Consider the following 22,846-nt stretch of genomic DNA (forward strand, 5'->3'; position numbering starts at 1 on the left):
ACTTGAGCGAAATTCTGTCTGATTATCTCTTAGCTCTCGCTTATGGTTGTAATGCAATTATTGATGTAATGTAATCATCTATCAAAGGAAATATGAACATGCAAAATTCAAATTCCTAAATTCCTATATATGTGTGTCCCAGCTCAATGGGAATATTTAGGTTCTCGGCATATTTCAGTTGTTATCACGGCTTTTCATTTTGCCCACTTTAACATTGTCTGCCCCGGGTGAAACCTGAGCTCGCTGTTGTTAAAACAAGACACATTTTCGCATATTGGAACAATTAGGGTTAGGGGTTTGATCCCCGTGACCTCTTGACTTCACTCGCGTCTCCACGCAGCTTCGAAGAGATGCCTCGTCAGGGTGAAGCGAGGTCGGACATCCAGAGGTTTGGATGTGTCACTTGTCCAACAGACATTGCTGGACTTATAGATTGGCATACAGACATAATGCAACCGCTGACAGCTGTGCATGATGTCGCCCCGGGTGTACTGTGCTCAGGATTGGTTAGTTGGCTCTGTTCGACACCTTATGCCATTCTTTGATGGCCCAAAACACATTCCCTCTGGTTTGCAGTGGTATGATAAAAACGGCTGTATCGCAAAAGCAGCAGCCATGGCTTGTCAGAAGTTGGGTGCAAAAGAAAGACCGTTCTTCCCCTCTCACCTCTGCTCATGCCCCCCTTTTTCTACCTTTTGCACAAGCCAACATAAAAACTCTTTAAGTGACAAGTTTCTTTGCTGCAGCCTAAATATGTCATTAAAGCACAGAAAGCGAGGGGGAAGGAAAGGCAGAGCTACACGGTTTTTCAGTGTGGGAGATCATACAGCGGCTGAGAGACTGTTTTAGGTCTTTCCAAGCTGTCGTTTTGAGCCATAAATGAAAGCAAAACAACAGTGTGGGAGCCAGCCGAGTCAGTGGAGGCTCAAGGACTTCGTACTTTGAGTCTCAGTTTCATATCAAGCCAACACTTCCCAACCTAACTCCTCTAGCTGTGCCTTCCAGCCATCCATTTTCTCTCTCTAGATCCAACCTACTTCCCTGCATGTCACACTGCTGAGCTGTCCTCAGACTCTTTTCCAGTCATTTTGGTTCTGTCCTTTACTCTGTCATTTTTGCTCTATTTGTTTTTGATTGACAAATTTCACATCACTCACCGGGGGAGGAAAAGAGAGAAAGAAACAACTGCCCTCTTTACCTCTATTTGCCTCCGTCTCTCAGTCCATTTCCTTTACATTTCCTCACCCTCTCCTTTTCTGTCTGCCTCCTCTGCTCCACTTATGCATCCCAGCAGTCTAGATTTCCTTTCCTCAGGTTATAATAGTTAGACTGTGAAATCACCCGGGCCCCACACCCCTCCCTTCATCCCTGTGTCCTTCTATCCCCTTCCACTCCCTAACATCTTTCTCTCCCTCCTCTGATCCCCTCCCTTCTCTCACTACTTATAGCCAATCTTTAATATTTACGGCCTCAAAGCTTGAGAAGTGGGTGGGGGCACGGGACTTTACCTCGGCTATGATTGCTTGCGTGTTGTCAGTAACCAAACGAGGGAAGACGAGGGTTGCACTAGAAGGTTGGGGCTGTGAAGCTGCAGCCCTGCGGAGCAGAACAGAGGCTACCCAAATCTCCTCCAAGCCCCCATACTGAAGTGATTAGGCCACAGGAAGCTGAACCTGACATTGCTGACACTAGGCCCCCCTACCACATCCTGCCCCAACATCCACCCACACCACATGACACCACCTCTCTACGCTGACACCCGACTCACCGTGGCAACCACAAGGCTGATTTACATGTTCTGACATTGTTCCAAAGGATGGAAGGGAAGACGATTCAGGACACTCAAGAGAGAGAAGCAAAAGTTAAGAAGAAACCTGAGATCGGTGGAACAAATAAAAAAAACCAATGCTTGTGGCGACAGCCCCTTTTATTGTTTCCCTGTCACATGGTGTGTTGGCAGATATAAACAGGAAAGAGCAATGCAGCCTGCCAATTTCAAGCCTATTAAGTGTAAGTGGGATAACAACTGCAGGTGCTTTATTTCGCCTGCTGGGATCACATGGATCAAGAGATCTGTGACAGTATGTTGTTATTCATATCAAACCGTCAACAATGATTTATATGTGACTACTGCTCTCCATTACCGCACCATTTTTTTTCTTACATATCTAAATAAAATCAAAGAGGAATTGGCATTTTAATAAAAGTTGCTGCTTGCCTCCTCACTGAGTAAAGTGGAAACATGCACAAATTGTACCTTTTTTCTACCCGATCCAGTACATTTTAGCTTATTTGGAAATACAAGATGCCATAAAATGAATGGCAAGTTTGGTTTGAGTAGACAATGTAGTGATTAATATAACCTTTGTGAAAGAGCACTACTGCCCTCTTGTGATTGGGGTGGAAAGGGCAGAGTTGAGAACATGCAAATGGTCCTTGATTGAACCTTGACAATATAAACTTTACGCCATTCATGGAATCACGAATGGAATAAAGATGTGGAACTCACTCACTCACAAGAATAAATCACATCCAAACCAATGTTTTTTTAGTCTTATTTAATCTACAATTTGCTTTATTGGCGTCTTAAATTAACAGCAGTTCACTAGAAAGTCTCTGATGGCACATTGGGCTTTTTCTATTTAGACATTTACAAGAATTTTGTTTTTTTGGATTCTGAATTACATATTCAGAAAATCAAACAATTAAAATGTAAAAGTATCTCCCCTGATCATGTAAGGTAAATAACAAACATATTCGATTACATTCAGTTTACATTAGGCATAGAAATATATCTGGTTCTTTTATGAACATTCAGGAAATTGGAACAAAAACTCCAGATAAGTCTTACTTCTAATTTTAGCTGTTATTTGTTCTCTGTCTCCCTCGTACTCTCTTGCACCAATCAAAATGTGTGTGTGTTTTTGATTGCTCTCTGTTTGACTCCCGTCTCCGGTGAAAGTGTTTCATTTCACTAATGCAGAAGTGAAACCGTCTCGGTGAATACTCTGGGGGCCGTGAAAATAATCAAAACACTGCAAGAACCAGCACGGAATACAAACTCCAGTTAAGAACAAAGGAAATGGAAATCAATGGCGGGATATGCAGATTTTTTTGACAGCTCGACACGCAAATAATCTTTTGGGAGTTTGCCCTCTGTTGCCTTTGCCAGGTTAAAATAACAACTGAGCGGGGAAATATAAAATGCAGTATGCTGTAGAAAGGGCACAGCATTACACCTACTTAGTTTTGTGTGAAGGTATTCCAAAACAATCAATAAAGAATGTACTGCATCGCAAGCAAGGCTGTAAGCCTAAGGCATGGTCATATCTACGAGTGCGCGGCTTCCAACCTCAGGAATTCATGATTTAAAACTGTATTGTTGAAAAGTTGCACTTCATGTCTTATGAGCAGTTGTATTTGTCAGTTTGTCGACGCTTGAGGAAAGCCTCCATCTTATGGGCGTCTTTCTTGAAGCAGCTGAGTGAGGTGTAGTCCCTCATTACAGATTCCAGCATCTCCGGCTGCACCTCATACTGGAAGAGGCCTTGCTCGCTGTGGTTTATGGTCAGGATCTCCTCATCCAACATCTGGAAACATGGAGTAAAACAAATACAAACCCAGGATAAAAGGTGTGTTTTGTTTCGGTTTTAAAGCGAAAGAGGGGAGCCAATTTCTAGTATCCAAAACTTTTACATGGAGTACATGAAACACATTAAACTAGCGTGGGTTTAGTTATAAAACAGTAATCAAGAAGAAAGATTCAACGCACCTTCTTGATGAGGACCCCTACCCCTTGCTCCAGACTGATCAGTTTCTCAGACACCCACTTGGTCTTGTTGAGCGGCATCGTAGCGCTCCAGTGAGGTCTGCAGACAGACCAAAGGCTCGATCCACGACCGGACCAGCATCAGCACAGAGTGGAGCAGCCATTTGTCCTGCAGGGAACACAGGTGACGTATTGAAAGAACTGAATGAATTAGCTCGTTCAATTTCAAACAGGTACCAAAACATAACGTCCTCAGACACAAAGACGAGAATACATTACAAAACACGACAGAGCTACAGCTCATGTCTTTGTGGGAACATGTATGCCTTTAATGAATAGCAGCCTTGTGCCCTTCACAATTATTGTAAGATAGTAAGGAACAGAAGTGATAAACAAAAAGACAGATGACCTCAATAACAGCATGGCTTTTGATCAAGGGCTCGACAGCTAGAAAGCATTCAGCAACAACAGTGGGTTGAAATGTCACGGGGAAAGCAGTTGAGCCTGCTTAAATTCCCCTAAGCATAGCCGACTCCAAAGCAAGCGCAAATGACCACCATACAAATGGCCATTAAACCGCAGAGCAGGCAATATTTCAGCAGAAAGGGCAGAGGATAAATTATTAACAGTATATGCAGTACATGCAGTATCAAAGATCACATTTACTATTATGGCGATGACATAACTTTCAACCAGTACTTTCAATATAGCTACAACTTAGTCCTTGAAGATATTGTTTTTTTGCCATGTATACTTGGCCTTTGTTAACCGAAGGAGGATTATTGTGAAACTCCCCATTAACCAGATTACAGTTCGCATCAACCTTTCGCTAAGTGGTTCCATCGAGTTTCCACACTACTGATGAAACTGACATTTGGCCTAAAAGGTCATGCCTCGTCGGACAGTATTCGAAAACCTCAGTAGGCAGAGACGAAAGAAAAATAAAATGTTATACAGGCAAGTACATTTAAAAGATTTGAGGACCTTTCATTGTAATTAGTGCAAATAACTCATAGTTCAGTAGCTGAGAGGGGAATAGCTTTAGAAGGAGGGGAGGTTCACTTTCACACTAAGCATTGTTATTAAAAAAAGAAAAGCTCGGGCTCTGCAGCTTCAAAGCGATTTGTGACCAGAACCGTGTGTGCTAACACACATGCATTAGCACCACCCAAACACCTGCAAACACGAATGCACATGCACAAGAATTATCATCTCCACTCAGATGCAAACAGACAGACACACAAACACAAAACCATACACAAGCAACCACTTATACTTCTATTTCCTTTGCTCGGACAAGGAAACTGCCTCACATACACCCACTTGCACACACACACACACACTGCCTTTGTTAACAGATTATGATCAAAGCCCTTACAAATTAAAATTTTTTAAAATTCTGTCGCAATCAGCGGCCATGTACTCACAGAGATCTGTTGGATTTAATTTCTGGAGCTGGGGATGGGTAAGGTTCGGGTGATGCAGGAATAGCCAGCTTGGTTCCTCTGGAAGTGCAATGGCAGCGGGATGAACATCTCCTCCTGCAAACCATACAAGCATGGTGGAATAAAAAAAAACATATGAAAATACACACACCCATAAAGTGCATGCATGTACACCCCCCCCCCCCCCCCATACATATTTCTGTTACAATGCTTTGACTGACCCATTCATTTTCAACTCCCATTCAGGTTCAGCATCCAGAATTTAGAAGCGCTTTTTGCTCTAGTTTTCTCTCCTTATTTAAAACTAAAGGTCATAAGCATATTGCAATCTGTTAATATTTGGAATCCTGTCGTTGCAAGGCAACATGTCAAAATACAGGCAAACAACATTTGATTTTTGATTGTTTTGAAAACCTGCAGTTCTCGCAGGTACAGAACTGAACACATAAAACGGGAAACAATGACAAAAGCTCCAACAATCTCGGCCACTGGAGATACAGCGGAGATTGATTTTGTTCGGCAGCATGTTCTCATCTGTCGACCGCATGCAGCGTCTTCTCAGTAGCAAGTCCTACATCATCCCATTTCAAAGACCATTTTGGATCTCGAGCCGCAGAGTGAGGGGGATTCAACAGGCTGCAAAACCCGTGCTCCCGCTGCTGCAGTATACCATTATCACATTCGTGTTGCTTCTTCGATAAAACATCTTTGGCTCAGAGGAGAGATAGAAGATTACTTTGAAGCATGGCAGCGAGGCGATGATCATGTCAGAATCAAAAGCAAATAACAGTATCAAGACGTATCTAACAGAACGTGTCAGTGCTTTGGGTCCAGCGTATTGTGAAAAGGGCCAACCGAAAGTCATTTTGCTCTCATTGTAGAACTCATTCCTAGCGTTGCCAGATTCGGTGATAAAAAACAACATAGCTTGGGAAATGTATGGCAATGTCTTTTTAATTACTTTTGTAGAGTTGTCATGTGAGAAAACAACATAATTCTAGTCCTCCTTGAATGGAAGATGTTTATCGGAATTTCCGACAGTCTATATTCTTTTGTACGATAGAAAAGGAAATATCATGCAGCTTCTCACATGCACAATTCTGCATTGTTGTCACTGTGGCCTTTGACGAACTATTACAGCACTGCTTGTCAAGATGCCGATTCCACATTTCAGAAAAGTATTACAAAATAAAATCATCGTGCCCAACTTGAATGAAGAAGAACATTATAGATTTTCTTAGATTGTATTTCAGTTGAATCCGGCGTTTTCGGCACAATGAAAACATTTTCTATTGTCAAGTGATGCTCAGTGTGAAGAGTGATTCAGTTTCTCCTGAGGCTATACAAACACTAAAGCTATGCCTTCACGGTAACCCCCCCCCCTCCACATTACCCAAGTGCAAAGATTCATTTTAGGGAAGTGGACGATGTTACTCACATACAAAGAGCATGATTCTTCTGAGACACGGTAGATGAGCTCAGCATGCTGGATGACTCGGTCTAGAAGTTTCTCTTGGGAGATGGAAGGGCAGCGGGAGAGGCTACCCGGCTCCTCCCGGCAGTCTAGTGGGATACTTACGGTGAGCAGGTTGGGCCAGAGCAAGACAGCCCACACACCCCGTTGCATGACCGAAGACAAACACGTACACACAGGTGTAACAAACAAACACACACGCAAGCATGCACAAAACACAAAACCCTGCTCATACATGTCTCCATTGTTAGCTGTAGTTCTACCGGATTTACCTTTTTCTTATCAGTTTCATGAATCAGAATCACTGCTGAACTGAATGAACTGGTGTCATTTATATCTGTCAATACAAGTGCAAAACATACTGTCTTTCTGTCTTCAAGTGCGCTGGATTACCTGACACCAAGTGCATTCTGTGAGTGTTCAAGCCCTTCCTAGTTTTTCTATTGCGCTGACTTTCTTTATAAAGCCCGAGCAGGCCATGAATAAAGGAAAAGGTGATTTTGGTCTTGCGTAGGTTCTTGTAAAATGATACTGGTCTTCCCAAAGCAATGCATTTCTCATCTGGATCAGCCGATTAAAAAAAAAAAGAAATTCAAATATATGTTTTGTACATTTATTTTCCACCTGCATCCTGGTACCATTGGCCAATCATCCACAAATGAAGACTGAGACTGATTCGATTTATCAAACAGAAGTTAGGAATGGTCTGAAAAATGTCAATCTAAAGATGCAGGGCAGAGATGGCTGCAGACAAGACCGTGTAGAACTGTAATAGACGCAACAAAAAGGGCTGAATGAATGAGATTGGGGAATCACTGAGATCTAACAAAACCCTTCAAACCTTTTTCATTTTGACATTCATATTCCGTTCTGCTCAGAAAACCGCGTGTGTGTGTGAGTAGCTCAACCCAGAAGTTATGTTTTTCCAATTGTAATGACTGTTTAGCTGTCATAGAAGGGAGCACATGTTTAGTAGTAATCCATGTCTGCTTGAGACAGCCTCCATTAAATGCTCCTTCCCCCCCACTGCACTACTTATTTAATCTGTCCTTGTGTAAGTGTAATCAAATTGGAAGATTAACGGGGATGAATTGTCTGGTAATAATCCATTTATTTATATAAGATAAGAAAAGAAAGGGGCAACATTCAAGAGGCTCAGGTGTTTATTTCCTCCGTGGAGCATGTTTAAGGATAAGCTAGCAGACAGTCGATCAGAGCCGGGCAGCTGATGCGTGTCTTGTTACTGAAGAGATTGTTTCCACCCACCCTCAAGACACCTGAAGCCTCATGTCACATATGGCAACCTTTTCCACATTGAACAATGTTCTCTCCTTATCACCTTTCATTTAATCCTCCACTCTTTTCCTTTTCCACCTCATTGTTGGCTAAGCAAATTTTCAGAAGGTAATCACACCTCTCCAAAAAAAGATCTCGTTAAATCCTTTTTACATGTACAGGGAATGTATTTTGGTAAATTTATAAAACTCAGGTCATAGTTGTGAGTATTTTAGCTTAATCTAATCCGATTTGGATGTCGTCCAAAAAGGTATTTGAAGCCAAACCTTTTACAGGTTTAACCCATTTTTTTGTATACATTCACATTTGAGGTAATTAATGTAAGTGCAAGCATGAATTGTGCCTCCACCCTTTTTAAAACCTGCTTTGTGCACACATCAAAAGAGGCCGAGCATGAAAATAAACCAAAAAACGACTTCGGTCTGAACCCCTCAAACAAACAAGAGACACGCCATGATAACGATTCAACAAAATACGTTTCATTGAACCAAATTAAACCAATTTAAATGAAAAAATAAGGATGATTAAGATTTGAGTCGTGGAGGTCAGTGTAATCAGTAATGTAAGTGTGCTTGAGGGATGGATGCTGTAAACGGCAAACAAACATCGGCAAAAGTGTTGAAAGCGCTAAAAAGCTGAGGGGGAACCGGATAGTGGGCACTGTTGGTGATCAGCATTATCGGCTGTGAGAGCAGAGCAGAGCAGGGGGGCCGTGAGCTAGCCAGTGGGCACCGAACATGCACTGAAAGATTGCATGGCCAGTCTTGCGATGTAAACAAAGCAGAAGCTCAGACAACAACACACAGAGGGAGAGCGACTTCGTCCTCTGCTCAGGTCGACATTACTCCTCTGTATCTTCATAGACAATAGTTGTTTGCTGCCATATTAACACTGTGCGTGATGAACACAGCTCCTTTAGAGCAACATACTCAACCAAACAAACAGGTGCCTTTCGGGAGAAGGCAGAGAACTGCAGCAGCAGAGACTCCGAGTAGCAGCCATGGCTTCGTGTCTCCTCCTCTCGTGGGCCTTACTGAGACGAAAAGGAGAGGAGGTGAAGACAGGATTTTAGGAGACAAGTTAGCATATTGAAAAGCACCCATAGACTGGGATCACTGGGCTCAGCACTTAATGAGAAAACATCCCTCAGAATTGTGTTAACAGTGTGAAGTAGAGGGATCAGTGGAGCATGTCATTTTAAAATGCCGAAAGTAATCTAGAGAACGAGAAACATTGAAGAGGTAAATCTTGGAGGAAGAAGTGAATCTAATATGAGATAATGTTCGTAATAATATTATAAATATTTTACAATCAGGTTAGGGTGGTTATTCCAACATCTGAAAGAAACTCGGCTCGTCAAGAGAATTTATTGTTCAGTAAGTGGGGCTGCTTTGTATGTTGTTTATTGTTTGGAAAAGAAGATCGGTCCATTCCAACATAGTAGGGGGCGGTAGTGCACCTGAACACTGGCTGCCCCCCATACAGCAGAAGAAGAAGAAGACTGTGCCCAGGTGTTCCCCGTGGTCCCTGATGGCCCCCTGCCACCAGGTAAAAAGCTTCTACTGACCTCAAGGGACTTTAACTTCTAAAAAAAACACCTGGACTTCTTTAAAAGCACATGGACAGTTTGACCAGTTCATTTTCAGCACGCCATTGATCCAAATCACATACACCCAGGATTCATGCCCGGGTGCTGGCTGTGGCAAAATGCTATATGCCCAAATTGTGCGCATGGTGCCAACTCCAGTGGTGACTTTGACTTTTACTTGGGGACTTTTGCCTTTTAGTGAGGGATGTGAGGCCTTTCTGCTGTTTATTTTAATTGTTTTACATTAACCCCTGATGTGACTGTGCGCAACAACTGTGCAGCGATCCCTTTGCTGGCTTGTGGCTGCAGCCGCCGCTGCGTTTTAAATTGTTTAAACATCTCTATGTTGTCAGCTTTTGTGATGTTTCATTGTGCTGTTGATTCTACTGACACATTATTGTATTATGTTGCACCCGCTGCGGTGTCCTCCTTGTTATTTAATCTTTCTTTGGTTATCTTGGCTGGTTGTGTAATTAATAATTGTATGCTCAGGCTACAGAGCGCCGTCTATAGAAAATGATCAGGCCTGTTGCTAGTTCAGAGAGGAGTCTTCTGTGGCGTGACAATGTCAATACACTATATTTTGTTGCTTGATTTACGAGGTCTATCAAACAACTTCATCATCGATTTTTTTTCTTCTTTTCTTTAGCCCCCATTTTAAAATATAACGCATTCACGTTTACTCAATACTTATCTACTTAATGAATAATAGTACTTGTAACATATAACAGTGCTTTTACCTGTGTAGACTATTCAAGTACTCTTTCCATCCCTGGTTCTACGCTCAGGCTGCTCAAGTGCCTTCAATAGAAATGGAATGTTGGACATGATGTTGTTCCAGGAAAAAAAAAGATGTTCATACTTATTAGTGTTATCTTATATCATTTTGATACACAGTACTAAAGTAACAGTCTTTCCTGAACCTATCTCTGTATGTGTGGTCCTCATCCTTCAGTGTGAGGGCTACAACAGAATAGTCAGAACAAATATTTGAAAATGTAAGTCAAGGGTAAATAACACAAGCGGTATAACTGTCCATAATTTGCACAAGTGATACTTGGCCCGTGAACTCTGAGATTGCTGTTTTTCTTGGCTTTCTTCAAGTTGTTTGCCAGCGTTGATGGCATTTGACGGGTCATTCTCATGCTCACTTTGCTTGTCCCTTAGACTGAAAACAGATTTGTTCTGTCAGAGGCCTTTAGGAGCGCTTTTATTTTTTCAACCCTCTCATTTTCATTTGAAGGAGCAGCAACAGCCCATCATTACTGTTCTCATCTCGTGTATTATCATCTGACAAACCCTCCATTCTATCTCATGTTAAAATGCAAAGACATTCCACCAATGCACAGCTTTTGTCAACTACTGTTATAATAGTGGCATCGTTTCTGCAGAACTTAATACTGTCTAATATTATTTTTTTGGCCCTAAATAGCTCCTCCGGTTCAATCCCGTGGTCAAAGCACATATCGCATATGACTGTCTCCACAATTTCCTTTTGTAGGATATCATTTCGTTCGACTGCTTTCAGTCTGGTGTCCATGGCTACAGAAGCTGTGCACAGTCTCCATGTCGCCCTGTAGGTTATGTCGACTGAGCCTCCCCCTCGCCCACGGCAACTGCTTGAGAAAGTGGTGCTGCACCTGTTTCTTATCGTGTCTGATGTCAAGGGTGATATTTATGTCCAAAATCACAGTGGCACTCCCAAAACGGTAAAGTGTGCTTTTCAAGAAAGTTTTGCTCTTAATGTTCTCATAATGTGTGCCTGTAATTGGACAGTCCTTACAATCTCTGTGCAATTCAAGCAACTTCAGGTCAATTTACAAGTCCTCTGAAATCTTGCTTTGCTAAGTGATCAACCACATAACTATGTCTGAAAATGACCTGCGGCTGTTGTATTAGCTCGACAATAACTGCTCACCTAACATTTGACCTCATGCAAGAAAGTTTTCATATTCTTACCTTTCACTTCTCTTAGTTCTTTTCAATCGGTGGGCTCATACAAGTGTGCTATGTTAGATTCATGAGTACATGAGTGTTCATGAGACTTGTAAATTAGCACAATTAACGCCTGAACAATTCCATATAAGGCTGTGCATCCGGCCCTTTATGTCCTATATTTAAGTCCAGAAGGGAAAGTCTGTCATTGTTAACAGCGTCAGCAGCAGAATTAACCTGCTAAAGCCAAGGAATGGGGGGGAAATAACGAGCACTGTCGATGTCTTGTCACCTGGGGGTCGTACTGTCACTGAAATAAAGAAGAAACGGTTTGATTTGAAACACGTCTGGCTGTCGATGACTGCAACGTGAGGGTCTCGAATAATTTAAGTGTTTTTGCAGTTTGCGAAATTTTTATCATATTGATAATGTAGTGTTGTACATTAGCATCATGAGCCAATTTAAATAAATGATGATGTTGTTAGGCTATGTGAATTAATTTACCAAAGTGAGAAAAATTCCAAATATGAGAAAATGAATGTGGCATGTTCACCTAAATCAATTGTGCAAGTGTTGGTACGAGTGGTACTTGCACGAGGCCCATTGTCTTCTGCACGTGTTACAGGTTTTCTTAGCTTTCCTTCAATTCATAAATCATAGTTATTATTTTTTCTTATCTTAGTAAAAGCTTCTGGAAGCTTATTATATAATTCCTTCAGCAAAACTTACACCCCATCAATTCAGCGTTAACAAGCTTATTCTTCTATTATTACTATTTTCTTCACATTTGCTATAATTGTATTTTTATTTTATATAACGCACCATTTTTCCCACATGATGGATCATTGTATGAGGTGCCAATCAGTGGCAGTTAATAATCAGTGTTATCTTTTCATGTTTTGTTGTTTTACGGTTTCATTTGCACCTACAACGTGCATTCACCCGTGGGCACAGCCGTTTCGCTATTTTGGAACCTCATTCGATTCATGAAGCAATTTCCGGTTTGGAACCAAAGGTGAGAATTGCATTCACCAACGTGACTTGCAAATACATGGATTAATGAAAATACATGAAGGGGAGAAACCGTCGTTTGTATTAGCAGAAACAAGTCCCCATATAATCTCATGTCTGGCACCTATATATGTCGTGTGTTATCTTAATATCAAAGCAGCCCATCCGTGGGGGAAAACAAAAAAAAAACAGGGAATTGGTGTATGAAATGAGATGAATAACTGTTGTGAAAAAATGTGTTGTAGCTGTTTTTCACACTTAGAGCAGGTTTAAGAATGAAACAGAAGCTCTCAGAGGCGTATATTTAAATCAAAAGCAATAGGTTTATTTATCGAACAAAGTTATTCAGCCCTGCAGTAATACGTGCACGGGTCACTAATAGCTTCACTCGCAGAGATTCACCATTAGACACACTTCAACACATCAGCATGATCCTTAATATATGGGGTCCGCCCCCTTGATACATTAGTCAAAGTCAAAGATGCAAACGTAGCACGTTTAAGCCGTGTATTACGCTTGGTTGGAAGCCGTGAATGTCCATTCACCTTTGGCCCCTCCCAATAGGCGTTGGTTTCCGTCAGTGTGAGTGAGATTTTGAGGCGAGAGGTCCTAGGAAAGAGTGTGTGGAGAAAGCCGGGCTCAGCTGGGCGTTGGCCCTCGCTTGAATCTCACTGTCTTATCTTTCTGAAAGATGGCTGCCTGTTCTTTTGTGACGCAGTTAAATAAGTAACCTTTCACCTGCTTCTCTCTGGCCTTGCTGTGTTGTGAGCACTGTATAAGTGGTTAATAATGCTGCATAAGATAATGGTTATTAAAACTGCAAATATACTAGTGATTAATTAACCTGTATATATAAGCTAGTTGCTGATTAAGCTGTATATAAGCTAGCTGTTGAATAAACTGTATATAAGCTAGTTGCTACTTAAAGCTGCATATAAACTAGCTGCTGATTAAGCTGTATATGAGCTAATTGCTGATTAAAACTGTATATATGCTAATTTTATCAACAATAACTCAAATAGGAAAATATGTATTCCAGTCTTAAATCTGAAACAACAAGGAGCGGTGATACAGCATGGAATCAGACAGAACAGATGTGATTGCCATTGCATTAAACTGTGCTCTAGATTCCACAAACTACAAAGTGCTGCAATATATGTGATTCTCGGTATAATTGAAAAGGGTTCACCATCCGTTATACCTCGGCCCTTTTCATATGTCTATTCTGATTTTCTTTCAACTTCCGCCGCGGTAGAGTTTTGTTGAGCACACTGTTCTTCGTCTGGAGCAGCCTGCAGAGTTTTACTCATTCAAAAAGGATCTATTCATGTCCACTGTACAATTTCTCTGGTGCATCTAACCCAGACCTGGAACCTCGAAGCTGCTGCTGCTTGCTCCTACTTTACTTTGTGTTACAGGACTAGTACCACAATGTTGTAGTGTCTGTTTTTCTCTCTCCATGGGTCCTTGAGCTGCACAATGTGCTTACATGGCAATTCATGCCTCACAGAGATTCAATTTGTTGTATGTATGTAAGCAACAGAAACCATAGTACATTACTTGTACTAAGTCAAACATTTTGTTGTCTATGTCCCACCTATTGTATATTTACCAGAAGATACAAATAAATATGTTTTTTGTTCTGGACAATACCGTCAAGGAAGATATCAGGATATTTTAGTGGTTGAAAAGAGATTTCCTCCCCATGTAAAGACCATGATTGCCTGTAATGGTGCGTTCACCGGAAAGGTGCGGTCACACCGGACGCGTCGACAAAGTCTATGCACAGACGCGATGAGACTGGCGCGCCGCGATTTTGCGATGGCGCGGCGTGGTGGACGCCGCAAAATCGCCAACGCGTGAGTTGAAATTTTTCAACTTCTGCGAAATAATCGCGTGACGCTGTGGCGCGATAGCCTATCAGCGTTGAGTTGCTCCCCCTGTCATCACTGACTTCCTGCCGTTGTTGAATCAGGAAATAAATCCTGTCGCCGTCTGTGTTCACCCAGAGCTCTACGATACCTCATATCAATAGAGACCGGACCAAACTATGTGTATGCATGTGTGTGTGTAAACCATACGGTACAAACAATGAACAGACGCTGCCGTATTTACGTCTACATGACGTTATTGAGTGCTGGTGGAGCTGCTACAATGTTAGCATAGCCTAGCACCGATCCATCAGAGCTCCATTGAGACAAGTAGCCTACAAATCGGCATCATTACGTAGTTATTTCCGAGTCCCTTTTTGTCGGAGAAGACAAGTACAAATCGGCATCATTATGTAGTTATTTCGGAGTCCCTTTTTGTCGGTTTATTGCCGTTGAATCACAGCCAAATCAGTTTATTTTGTGTTCCTACAGCTGTAGTAAACAGCGACCTGTGGCTTGCTAGACACAGTGAATACAGCGCGATACAATCCACGGAGCTCCTCTGAACAATATTATGAACCAGACATGACGCCGTTTGGCATTCCGACGTTTGAGGGACTTCCACAACACGTACAAAGCAGCAATTGTCCTTATTCCTTTCACGGTTGATAGCGGAAAGAAATGGCGGCCAGGTGAACGGTTTCCAGTCGATAAACCACGCCCCCTCTCCGGCGCTGCGCGATTTTGCGGCATTTGGTGTGAACACGACCGGCGGCGCGTTGGACGCGTTTTTGCGGCGTGTCAAAAAATTGACGCGTTTGGTGTGAACGCAGCATAAGAGTAAATGCCCACTCTATCCCCTGATGCAGTATATTGGGAAGAGAACACACATGAATAACTCCGGTCCTGACGGACTTCTCAAGCTTGCTGATGGTTGATTGGCAGCTCTTCAATTGGGACATATTGCTCCTTTCTTGGATGATAGAAAACATTGTGAGTACTGTGTGTGTGTGTGTGTGTGTGGGTGTTTATTCGTGCTCGAGGTGGGAAAGAAGACTGGTTCATATCTTTGAAAGGTTCAGTGAAGAAAAGGCGAACGTAATGTCAGGGGTATAATTAGATTTACATAAAGGATATATTTCTTTAAGACGATACAAACCATATCTGTGGGCAGGATGGAGTTCATGGCAACTGATTTAAAGGAAAAAAAAACATGTACGCCATCACTGGATATTTGCCGAACACAACATGAACACTGGAATTTATTTTGGAATTGTTCCAGACTGTAACATACTAAATTGCACATTTTTTCCAAATGCTCAAACGGATATATTCTACGTCATGTTCTTTGTCCCGCATCATTTTATTCATATTCCAATGCTGTTCTTCAGCACCTGGTGTTATTCTACATGTACCCACGTCCACCTTGAAAATGAGATTTGGATCTCCATGGGTCATACCTGATGAAATAAACACGACATTGCAACTTGTTTTGCACAAACCATTTTCTGTTTGCCTATTTCCCAGACTCCTTCTCTATGGCTGCGTATCATCAATAGGTTTAAGAAAGGCACTTACAAAGAGACGATAGCTTTTAACTAGATTCACCTCATCAGTGTTTTTATTATTTTATGTCCCTAGTATTTTGTTCAATTTGTGTACAGTCACAGTCAGACGGCACAACAGTGGGTTTGCACGATAAGCACTGAAAATGTGATTCAGTGTTTTAAGACCGTTTTAGGCAGTATGGAACGCAGCCGATGACTGCTTTTCTTATCAGCTGTCTTGATTTCAATGTGCAACAAAGTAACCACTCGCGGCATTAAAACACAATTCAATATTGTAGTCTTCTTCTCAGGCTTCAAAGGAACAGGACAGTTACTTATTCCAGTCGGCTCTCACCCGCACTGGACTACAAGCTGAGTTTTGCTTTTTTTATCTGGATTGATGATTAATTATCATATGAATTTTTATGAGCTAAATTGTAAAAACAAAGAAACAGTTGGATGATTAGCCTCAGGTCTGTTCCATGGCTGTCTTATTCATTCATGAGGTAAGTGAAGTGAAGAACAAAGCTTTTTTTTAATTGAAAATAAAGGTTATAATATTGTAACCCTGGTTCTACACAGGGAGAGCCACATTGAAATCGGCAATAACCTCCAAGCACGCATGTGATTGGACATGTATTGTAGTTGATGAAATCATTAATATCTCTCTGGAAACAAATATAAAAAGTATGAACGTTTACAAGAACAAACTAAAACAGTTTACATGTTCATGCTTGTTATTAGCTTTTTATTAATGGGGAATGTTTCAATAAACTTACAGTAACGAGCGTAGTTGCCGTGGTAATCGACCACTGCAGTGTCTCCACCACGGCCTCTCTGATCTGTTTGTAGACTTTGCTTCATGTGTGTAAAGTTAGTTAGAGCAGAGGAGATGCGCGTTGCAGTGTGATAATGAATTAGCCTACACCAGAATGTTAAAAAGTACAGATAAAAGAGGAGCTTATCAATACTCCGGTCTTTAATGATTTAGAGCCAGGACCCTGTAAATACAGGCTTTTGGTACACATCCCTGTATCGCACATTTATATTTCATGCCTCTTTATAACGGTTTGTTTTGGGTCATTGTGTGCATGTGTTGGTGCATGTGTGCTTGTGGGTTGGCATTTGCATGTGTGCTTAATTTGTTTGTATCTTCTGCGTGGAAAAAACTAATACAATGTCAGAGATATGTGCAAACAAATAAATAACAATTTCTAACACTTCACAGCAGTAATTGGACAGAAGGAAATACTTAAATTAAGTAGTGAACTATAAAGTAATTCTAGGACTTATTTTGTTGTATTTCACAAATATAACTGGTCAAAGTAGACAGTGAGACAAAAAGTGAAGACTTGCTCATTGTATGTCAAAGTGTATGAAACAATTGTTTATTTTTCACAGCAACGCCTACAACAAAAACTATTGTTATCACACATTGGCATATAAAAAAGGACCAAGGACTCGCTCAACTATTGTTACTCACAATGAAGAGTTGAAAAGTGCACAGCCAGCATCTTTAAAATAACACAGTAGATAAGGCAAAGCGAGTCTTTTTAATGCTAATTTCTAGTTTATACCAATTTTGTGTGAAAAGTGTGGGTGTTTGCAGTGGATTGAGCCTTTAGGCACACTAGAGCCACTTTTGGCTGACGAATTTGCCTAATCTTTGTATTTTTCTGTGTTTCTGTGTAAATTTTGATCAATTGCAATTCACACAAGCATCAAAAGCCACACGTTGAGAACATCAATAATGCACTTGTTTACATTGAGAGAGTAATATTTCTCCGTCGGGTCACTTCTGCTTTGGTGCAGAGCTCTTTAGAAAAACAAAAAACCTCATTGGTTGTTTTTATTGTGCATATAGTCTGTTTTTTCATGCTTATCGATTATTGATTATTGACTTATTGATTGCGTGCAGCGTAATGTCTCAGGGAGACATCAATTATTGTTTCAATGTATGTTTTAAATCTCCTTTACTTTTTACGACTGAATTTTATTTCTTACACTGTTTCTTTAATTGTTTTTAAATCTCCTTTTCTTTTGCCTTATGTTTTGATGCTTTTAATGGTTTTATGTGAAGCACTTTGAATTACCTTGTTGTTGAAATGTGCGATACAAATAAACTTGCCTTGCCTTGCCTTATCACCAGACAGCACTGATAATAGGCTGATCATTTTTTGACACAGCATGCATTAGGGCTGTGTATTGGCAAGCACCTCACGATACCATACGTATCGCAATACATATCATATCGCGATACTATTTTGCAAGAACGGAAATTTAAAAATAGAGCTTCAATGATAACTTGCTGTATATTGCCTCGATAGTCTAATACGTACATCACATATTGATGACTCAGCGGACAGTTTGCGTCGAAACTTCTTTAAAAGGTATTTGTATTGCACATGGTCACTCAGCAGAGAGCACACTAAACTGAAATGCATGAAGAAATATATGAAAAATAAAGTGCATATTGTGTTCATATTGTCACTGATCACTCCTTAACTTACATGCAGATGCCATAAACATCCTATGAAAGTGAAGCTGTCTTTGAATCTGTTTTTATAACAGGATTTTTTTTTCTTGGTATCTAGTAGTTGCGGACATATGGATACACTATCGTTTAAAACAGTATCGTGATCGTAAGCTGTATCGATATTTTTGCACAGCCCTAGCATGCACAGCTCCCCCCTTTTTATTAGGATTTTGCACCACAACAAATGTCATTTGACCGATGCTAAGCTAATAGTTGAAGTCCACATTCATTTTTTCCTCTTTGATTTTCGTGGGTTGACAGAAAACCACTCGCCCATCAGAGGCAGGGCACTGGAGAGTTGCAGATGACAGTTCTGGGCTGATCCATTACCACCTCGCCCCGGGCTTAATTACCATCTCCCTCCAGCAACATGCAACATTCGCTCCTGCAAACGCAATCTTGCACTAACTTCTCAATCTGGTTGCAGCAGGAGCAGCACTTCTGTTTCTTTTGCATTTACAATCCCCTCCCTCTGGGGCCTTTCGGTGGAGCACACCTGCATGCATAAAAACAACAAATAGAGAGTGATCATGATGATCAGTGGTGATGAATTCAGCTTTGGAGTTTGTTATTTCCCTGTGGGATTTGGTGGAAGCAGCGACGGAAGCATGCCTGTCTTGCCATGATGCCGCGTGTCATTTTTTGACAAGTCTCTGGGATAAAGAAAGCAGGCATAAAGCTTCAAACCAAATTGGTCACACAGCCTTGCCAATCACTGTGGACAACATATGCAGGCTCACAACCAAGGTGAAGCTGCTGTTACGTGTCTCCGCGGTGAGCAATCTCCCTCTGCTCCGAAATGGAAATGAAACCGTTACAGACCCACACCTATTGAGCAAGGGATTCGCGTGGGCCGAGGTACAACTACTCGATCGCCACTGTGGGAGAAGCTTTAGCTTTGCCCTTCTTCAAAGTGAGATTTACAAAAAGGAAATGCTTGGCTAGGTTTATTCAAAAGAAGCTCCTGATGGTGGGAAGACAAAAGGTACTTCACACTATCCTCCCTGGGGCACATGTACTCCAAAGCTCCACTTCTTCGCTTTACTCCTTATGAAGTCCCCCCCCTAGAGTGCACTGCACTCTCTCCTGCTCCTCTTGCTCAGTCTTTTACCTCGTCTTTTTTTCCTTCATTCTCTGTGTACCTACCCACATTTCTCAAACTTAATTTCACTTGTCTTTTCTCCGTACGCTCTCTCTCCTCTGCATCTCTCTCCCCTATACTCCTTCACGTCTCCGCTCTCACCTCTAAGTTTCTCTCTCTTACCTCCTGCCTTCTTCTCTTTCCGCTTACTCTCTCCCCCTCTCTGTCTGCCTGTTGGCTAGCTCAGCGCAAAACCCTCTATTAACAGACGCCGAGGCCAGATGGCGGCTCAGAGATGGATCATATCAACTCCGAAGGTCTCTGTCAGTTCCAGACTGTTTTCTTTTTCTGGGTGTCTAAAAAATAACTTGCACTTTACCATTTCACCCACAGACACCAGTGTGGGACTTGTTACTTAAATTACCATTGCGTATCAACCCAGGAGAGCAAAACCAAAATAATGTTTCTTGTCATTCATCAGAAAGCCTAATATTAGTACTGAAAACTTTGTTCAGAAAACATTCTTGGCCATTTTTAATCTTATCTCGCTTACTGAGCCAAAACCAATTCCAAGAACAGGAGTGTTTTGTGTCGATTTGGATATCTCTTTTCATTACACACTTTCATTACACCCTGTACCCTCACTGAAGGCTGTCAAACTGTGATGGGTCTTGTTAACACACAGACTTCAAATCCCCTGGTGGCACTATTTATTCCCAAAGGAAACGTGTGGCCGTAGAATGAGAAATGTAACATGTCTGCAAATTCCAAAAGAAGAGAAGCAGGTACAATATATCCACAGGGAGAAAACCCTGCAGTTTGCCTAATGAGGCATAGCCAGACTATACACTTTGGTCACTTCAGGAGATGAGCGTGAAATTCCCCATTACATTTTGTGAATCTCACATTAAGAGGCCCTTTCTGAGGCGAAGTGTCGGTAGTCGGGATGACAAACTCAATTAATTCACAGTCCCCCCGAAGGTTTCTTCCAAATCAAGGATTTGGTTTTGTGGTATTGTGTGTTAAAATGCCCATTTGTCCAGTCGGTGCTGACACTTTGTGTGTCCGTTTCTGTGGGTATCATAAATGAGTACACCAGTGCACACTGGGTTTGAGGCTGGCTGACCCTGAACCAGTGACTTGCCCTCAATACCAAAACAAGTCATCTAATTCTTGTTTTTCGTGAATCCACGTCTCTGCCTGCTGCGCGGTGGTTATTTTCAGGTGACATTTTCAACCCCCCCCCCCTCTCTTGGTCTATCTGTTTGCCACGTTAAAGCTCCATTCTTGCCATTTGTTTCCCTCCTCCGTTCTTTCCTTTACTGCGGAGAAACAACTTCATTGTGATTCGGAATGCAGTTCCACGGCTCAATGGGTGCTGCTTGAAATGAGATTTGAGAGAGTGAGCATGAGAGAGAAAGACAGAGAACCTGCAGCCGCCTTGCGTCTTGATGAATAAAAGATGGAGGCGCCAGCGTCTTATAAACAACAACGGCGCATAATTAGTTAAGTTCTTTTTATTTTAGGAACACTTTATGTGACATTTCCTTTGTGTGGCTGCTTTCATCACGCACGTTCTGCCTGCTTTACATGTTGTGTGGACTTCCTCTCTCTTCCTTGTAAGTCAACAGTAAAGCTGGAATAATATTTGTGTTCTATGCAAATGTAATTCTGACAGATTTCTGAATACTCTTCATACTGTTCCCGGTTTATTGTTGTAATATGGCCTGCCTATGTATATGTATACAGTAAATTGCGTACAACAACACTGGGAACTCTAAAAATTATTCATGTTATGGAATTAACCTTGCAGAATACCATACAGTACAGATTCAATGTGCGGTCTTCGTGATGTTTACAAACCGGGGCAGGATTCGTAAATGAAGTGAATTAGAGTACTTAAAGTATTGAGCTTGTCGTATAAAAAGACATTTAATGAAAAATTACTATTTCTGAAAACACAACTACAAAGTATCATGTAATGATAAACTGGCAACATTTTTTGTTTATTTGTCCTATAGCTCTGTCAGTTAGTTTTAACCGCTGAACACTGTTCATGTTTTGTCGATGCAGTTCATCTGTTCCTCAATATGTAAGATTCTTACTCATACAGTAAAGCTTTTATAATAATCCTACCCTTTCTGGCAAATGCACCTGTAATTGAAGTTGTCTTTGAACCTCCGTTAGCTGTCTAATGCGTTCTGAAAACGTTACTTGAGCTATTTGTCAGACTTCTTTTGCAGCGAACTACTAATTGGCTTTTAGCGTAATAGGGCCTAACTTTAGCTGTATTTGTGATGGCGGTAATTCTACATCAAAGCCCTTTTCCATGAAGCGTTTACATTGTTTGGCCTACCCCTTTGTAAAAAGCAAAGTCGGTATATGGATGTTTCAGTGATCGACAACTTACCTGACATAGAAAGACTTATCGAGAGTCAATTCCTGCATATTTTGAAAACCAGTGAAGAGGAAACAAATTCTAAAACTGCCATATCTGTTTTTGACTCGGGTCTGTGATGTTGTCCGTGTATGCGCTGCAGTCTCTCCACGTATCGTCTGCTCTGCTGAATGTGGCCCAGTCTAATGGCATGTGTGATATCCCTGGAGCACCCTAAAAGAGGCTGATGACGGCATGCGTTTGTCTTCCCTTTGCTTTCGCTCCCATACATGCACACATATGCACAGACAAACACACGCACAGTGCACCGTCCTAATCTTTAATTCCGCTCCCCTGCCCACTGTGTTGGTGTTCCAGAGTCAGAGCCCGGGAAAGTCCTTAGCCCCAGGTACTGTCTCAGGGTCTGAGCAGTGGCAACGGCTGGCACGGGGTAGCAAAATCAAAGGATGATCGTGGCGAACATATGTGTATTAAGATGCGATTGTTAGAAGGTGTTTGTCAAATACCTTCCTTGCCCCTCTCACCTACCAACCCCTGCTACCTGCACAACCTGCTTGCTGTTCACGCTGATCAGACGCCCCAAGATGGCACTAAGTGGATTCAATTATTGCAGTAGATAAAGCGAACGTGCTGGTCTGCAACACAAAGCCACCGACATGACAACCAAACACGCACAAATAGCCCAGCTTGCTGATATTATTTGGAGCAAATTACCTTCAGTTGCCTGCCCACAACAAAGGTCACCTGAGATGTTAAAATCTTTCATTCAGTTTGAGTCTGTCGTCAGATAGAAATGTGGATTTCTAGTTAATAACCGCTACCCAGTTTTTGTTTTTTCAAGCAGTATTTTCTCCTATCATAGAATTTATGTAAGGACAGAATATTAGGATCAGAT

At 41.6% G+C, this 22,846-nt stretch overlaps 1 protein-coding gene across 1 annotated transcript; it reads right to left on the reverse strand.

Annotated features, from left to right (window-relative positions):
- Positions 1-3,404: 3,404 nt before the first annotated feature.
- smtla (somatolactin alpha) lies at positions 3,405-6,925 on the reverse strand (the record flags this gene model as incomplete). Its single annotated transcript, XM_079271555.1, is given in 6 exon segments — positions 3,405-3,590; positions 3,773-3,845; positions 3,847-3,938; positions 5,197-5,211; positions 5,215-5,310; positions 6,653-6,925. Coding segments are annotated over 6 exon segments (735 nt in total).
- Between the last annotated feature and the right edge of the window lie 15,921 nt (positions 6,926-22,846).

Source organism: Melanostigma gelatinosum, assembly GCF_949748355.1.
Source record: "Melanostigma gelatinosum genome assembly, chromosome: 7".
NCBI lineage: Eukaryota > Metazoa > Chordata > Actinopteri > Perciformes > Zoarcidae > Melanostigma > Melanostigma gelatinosum.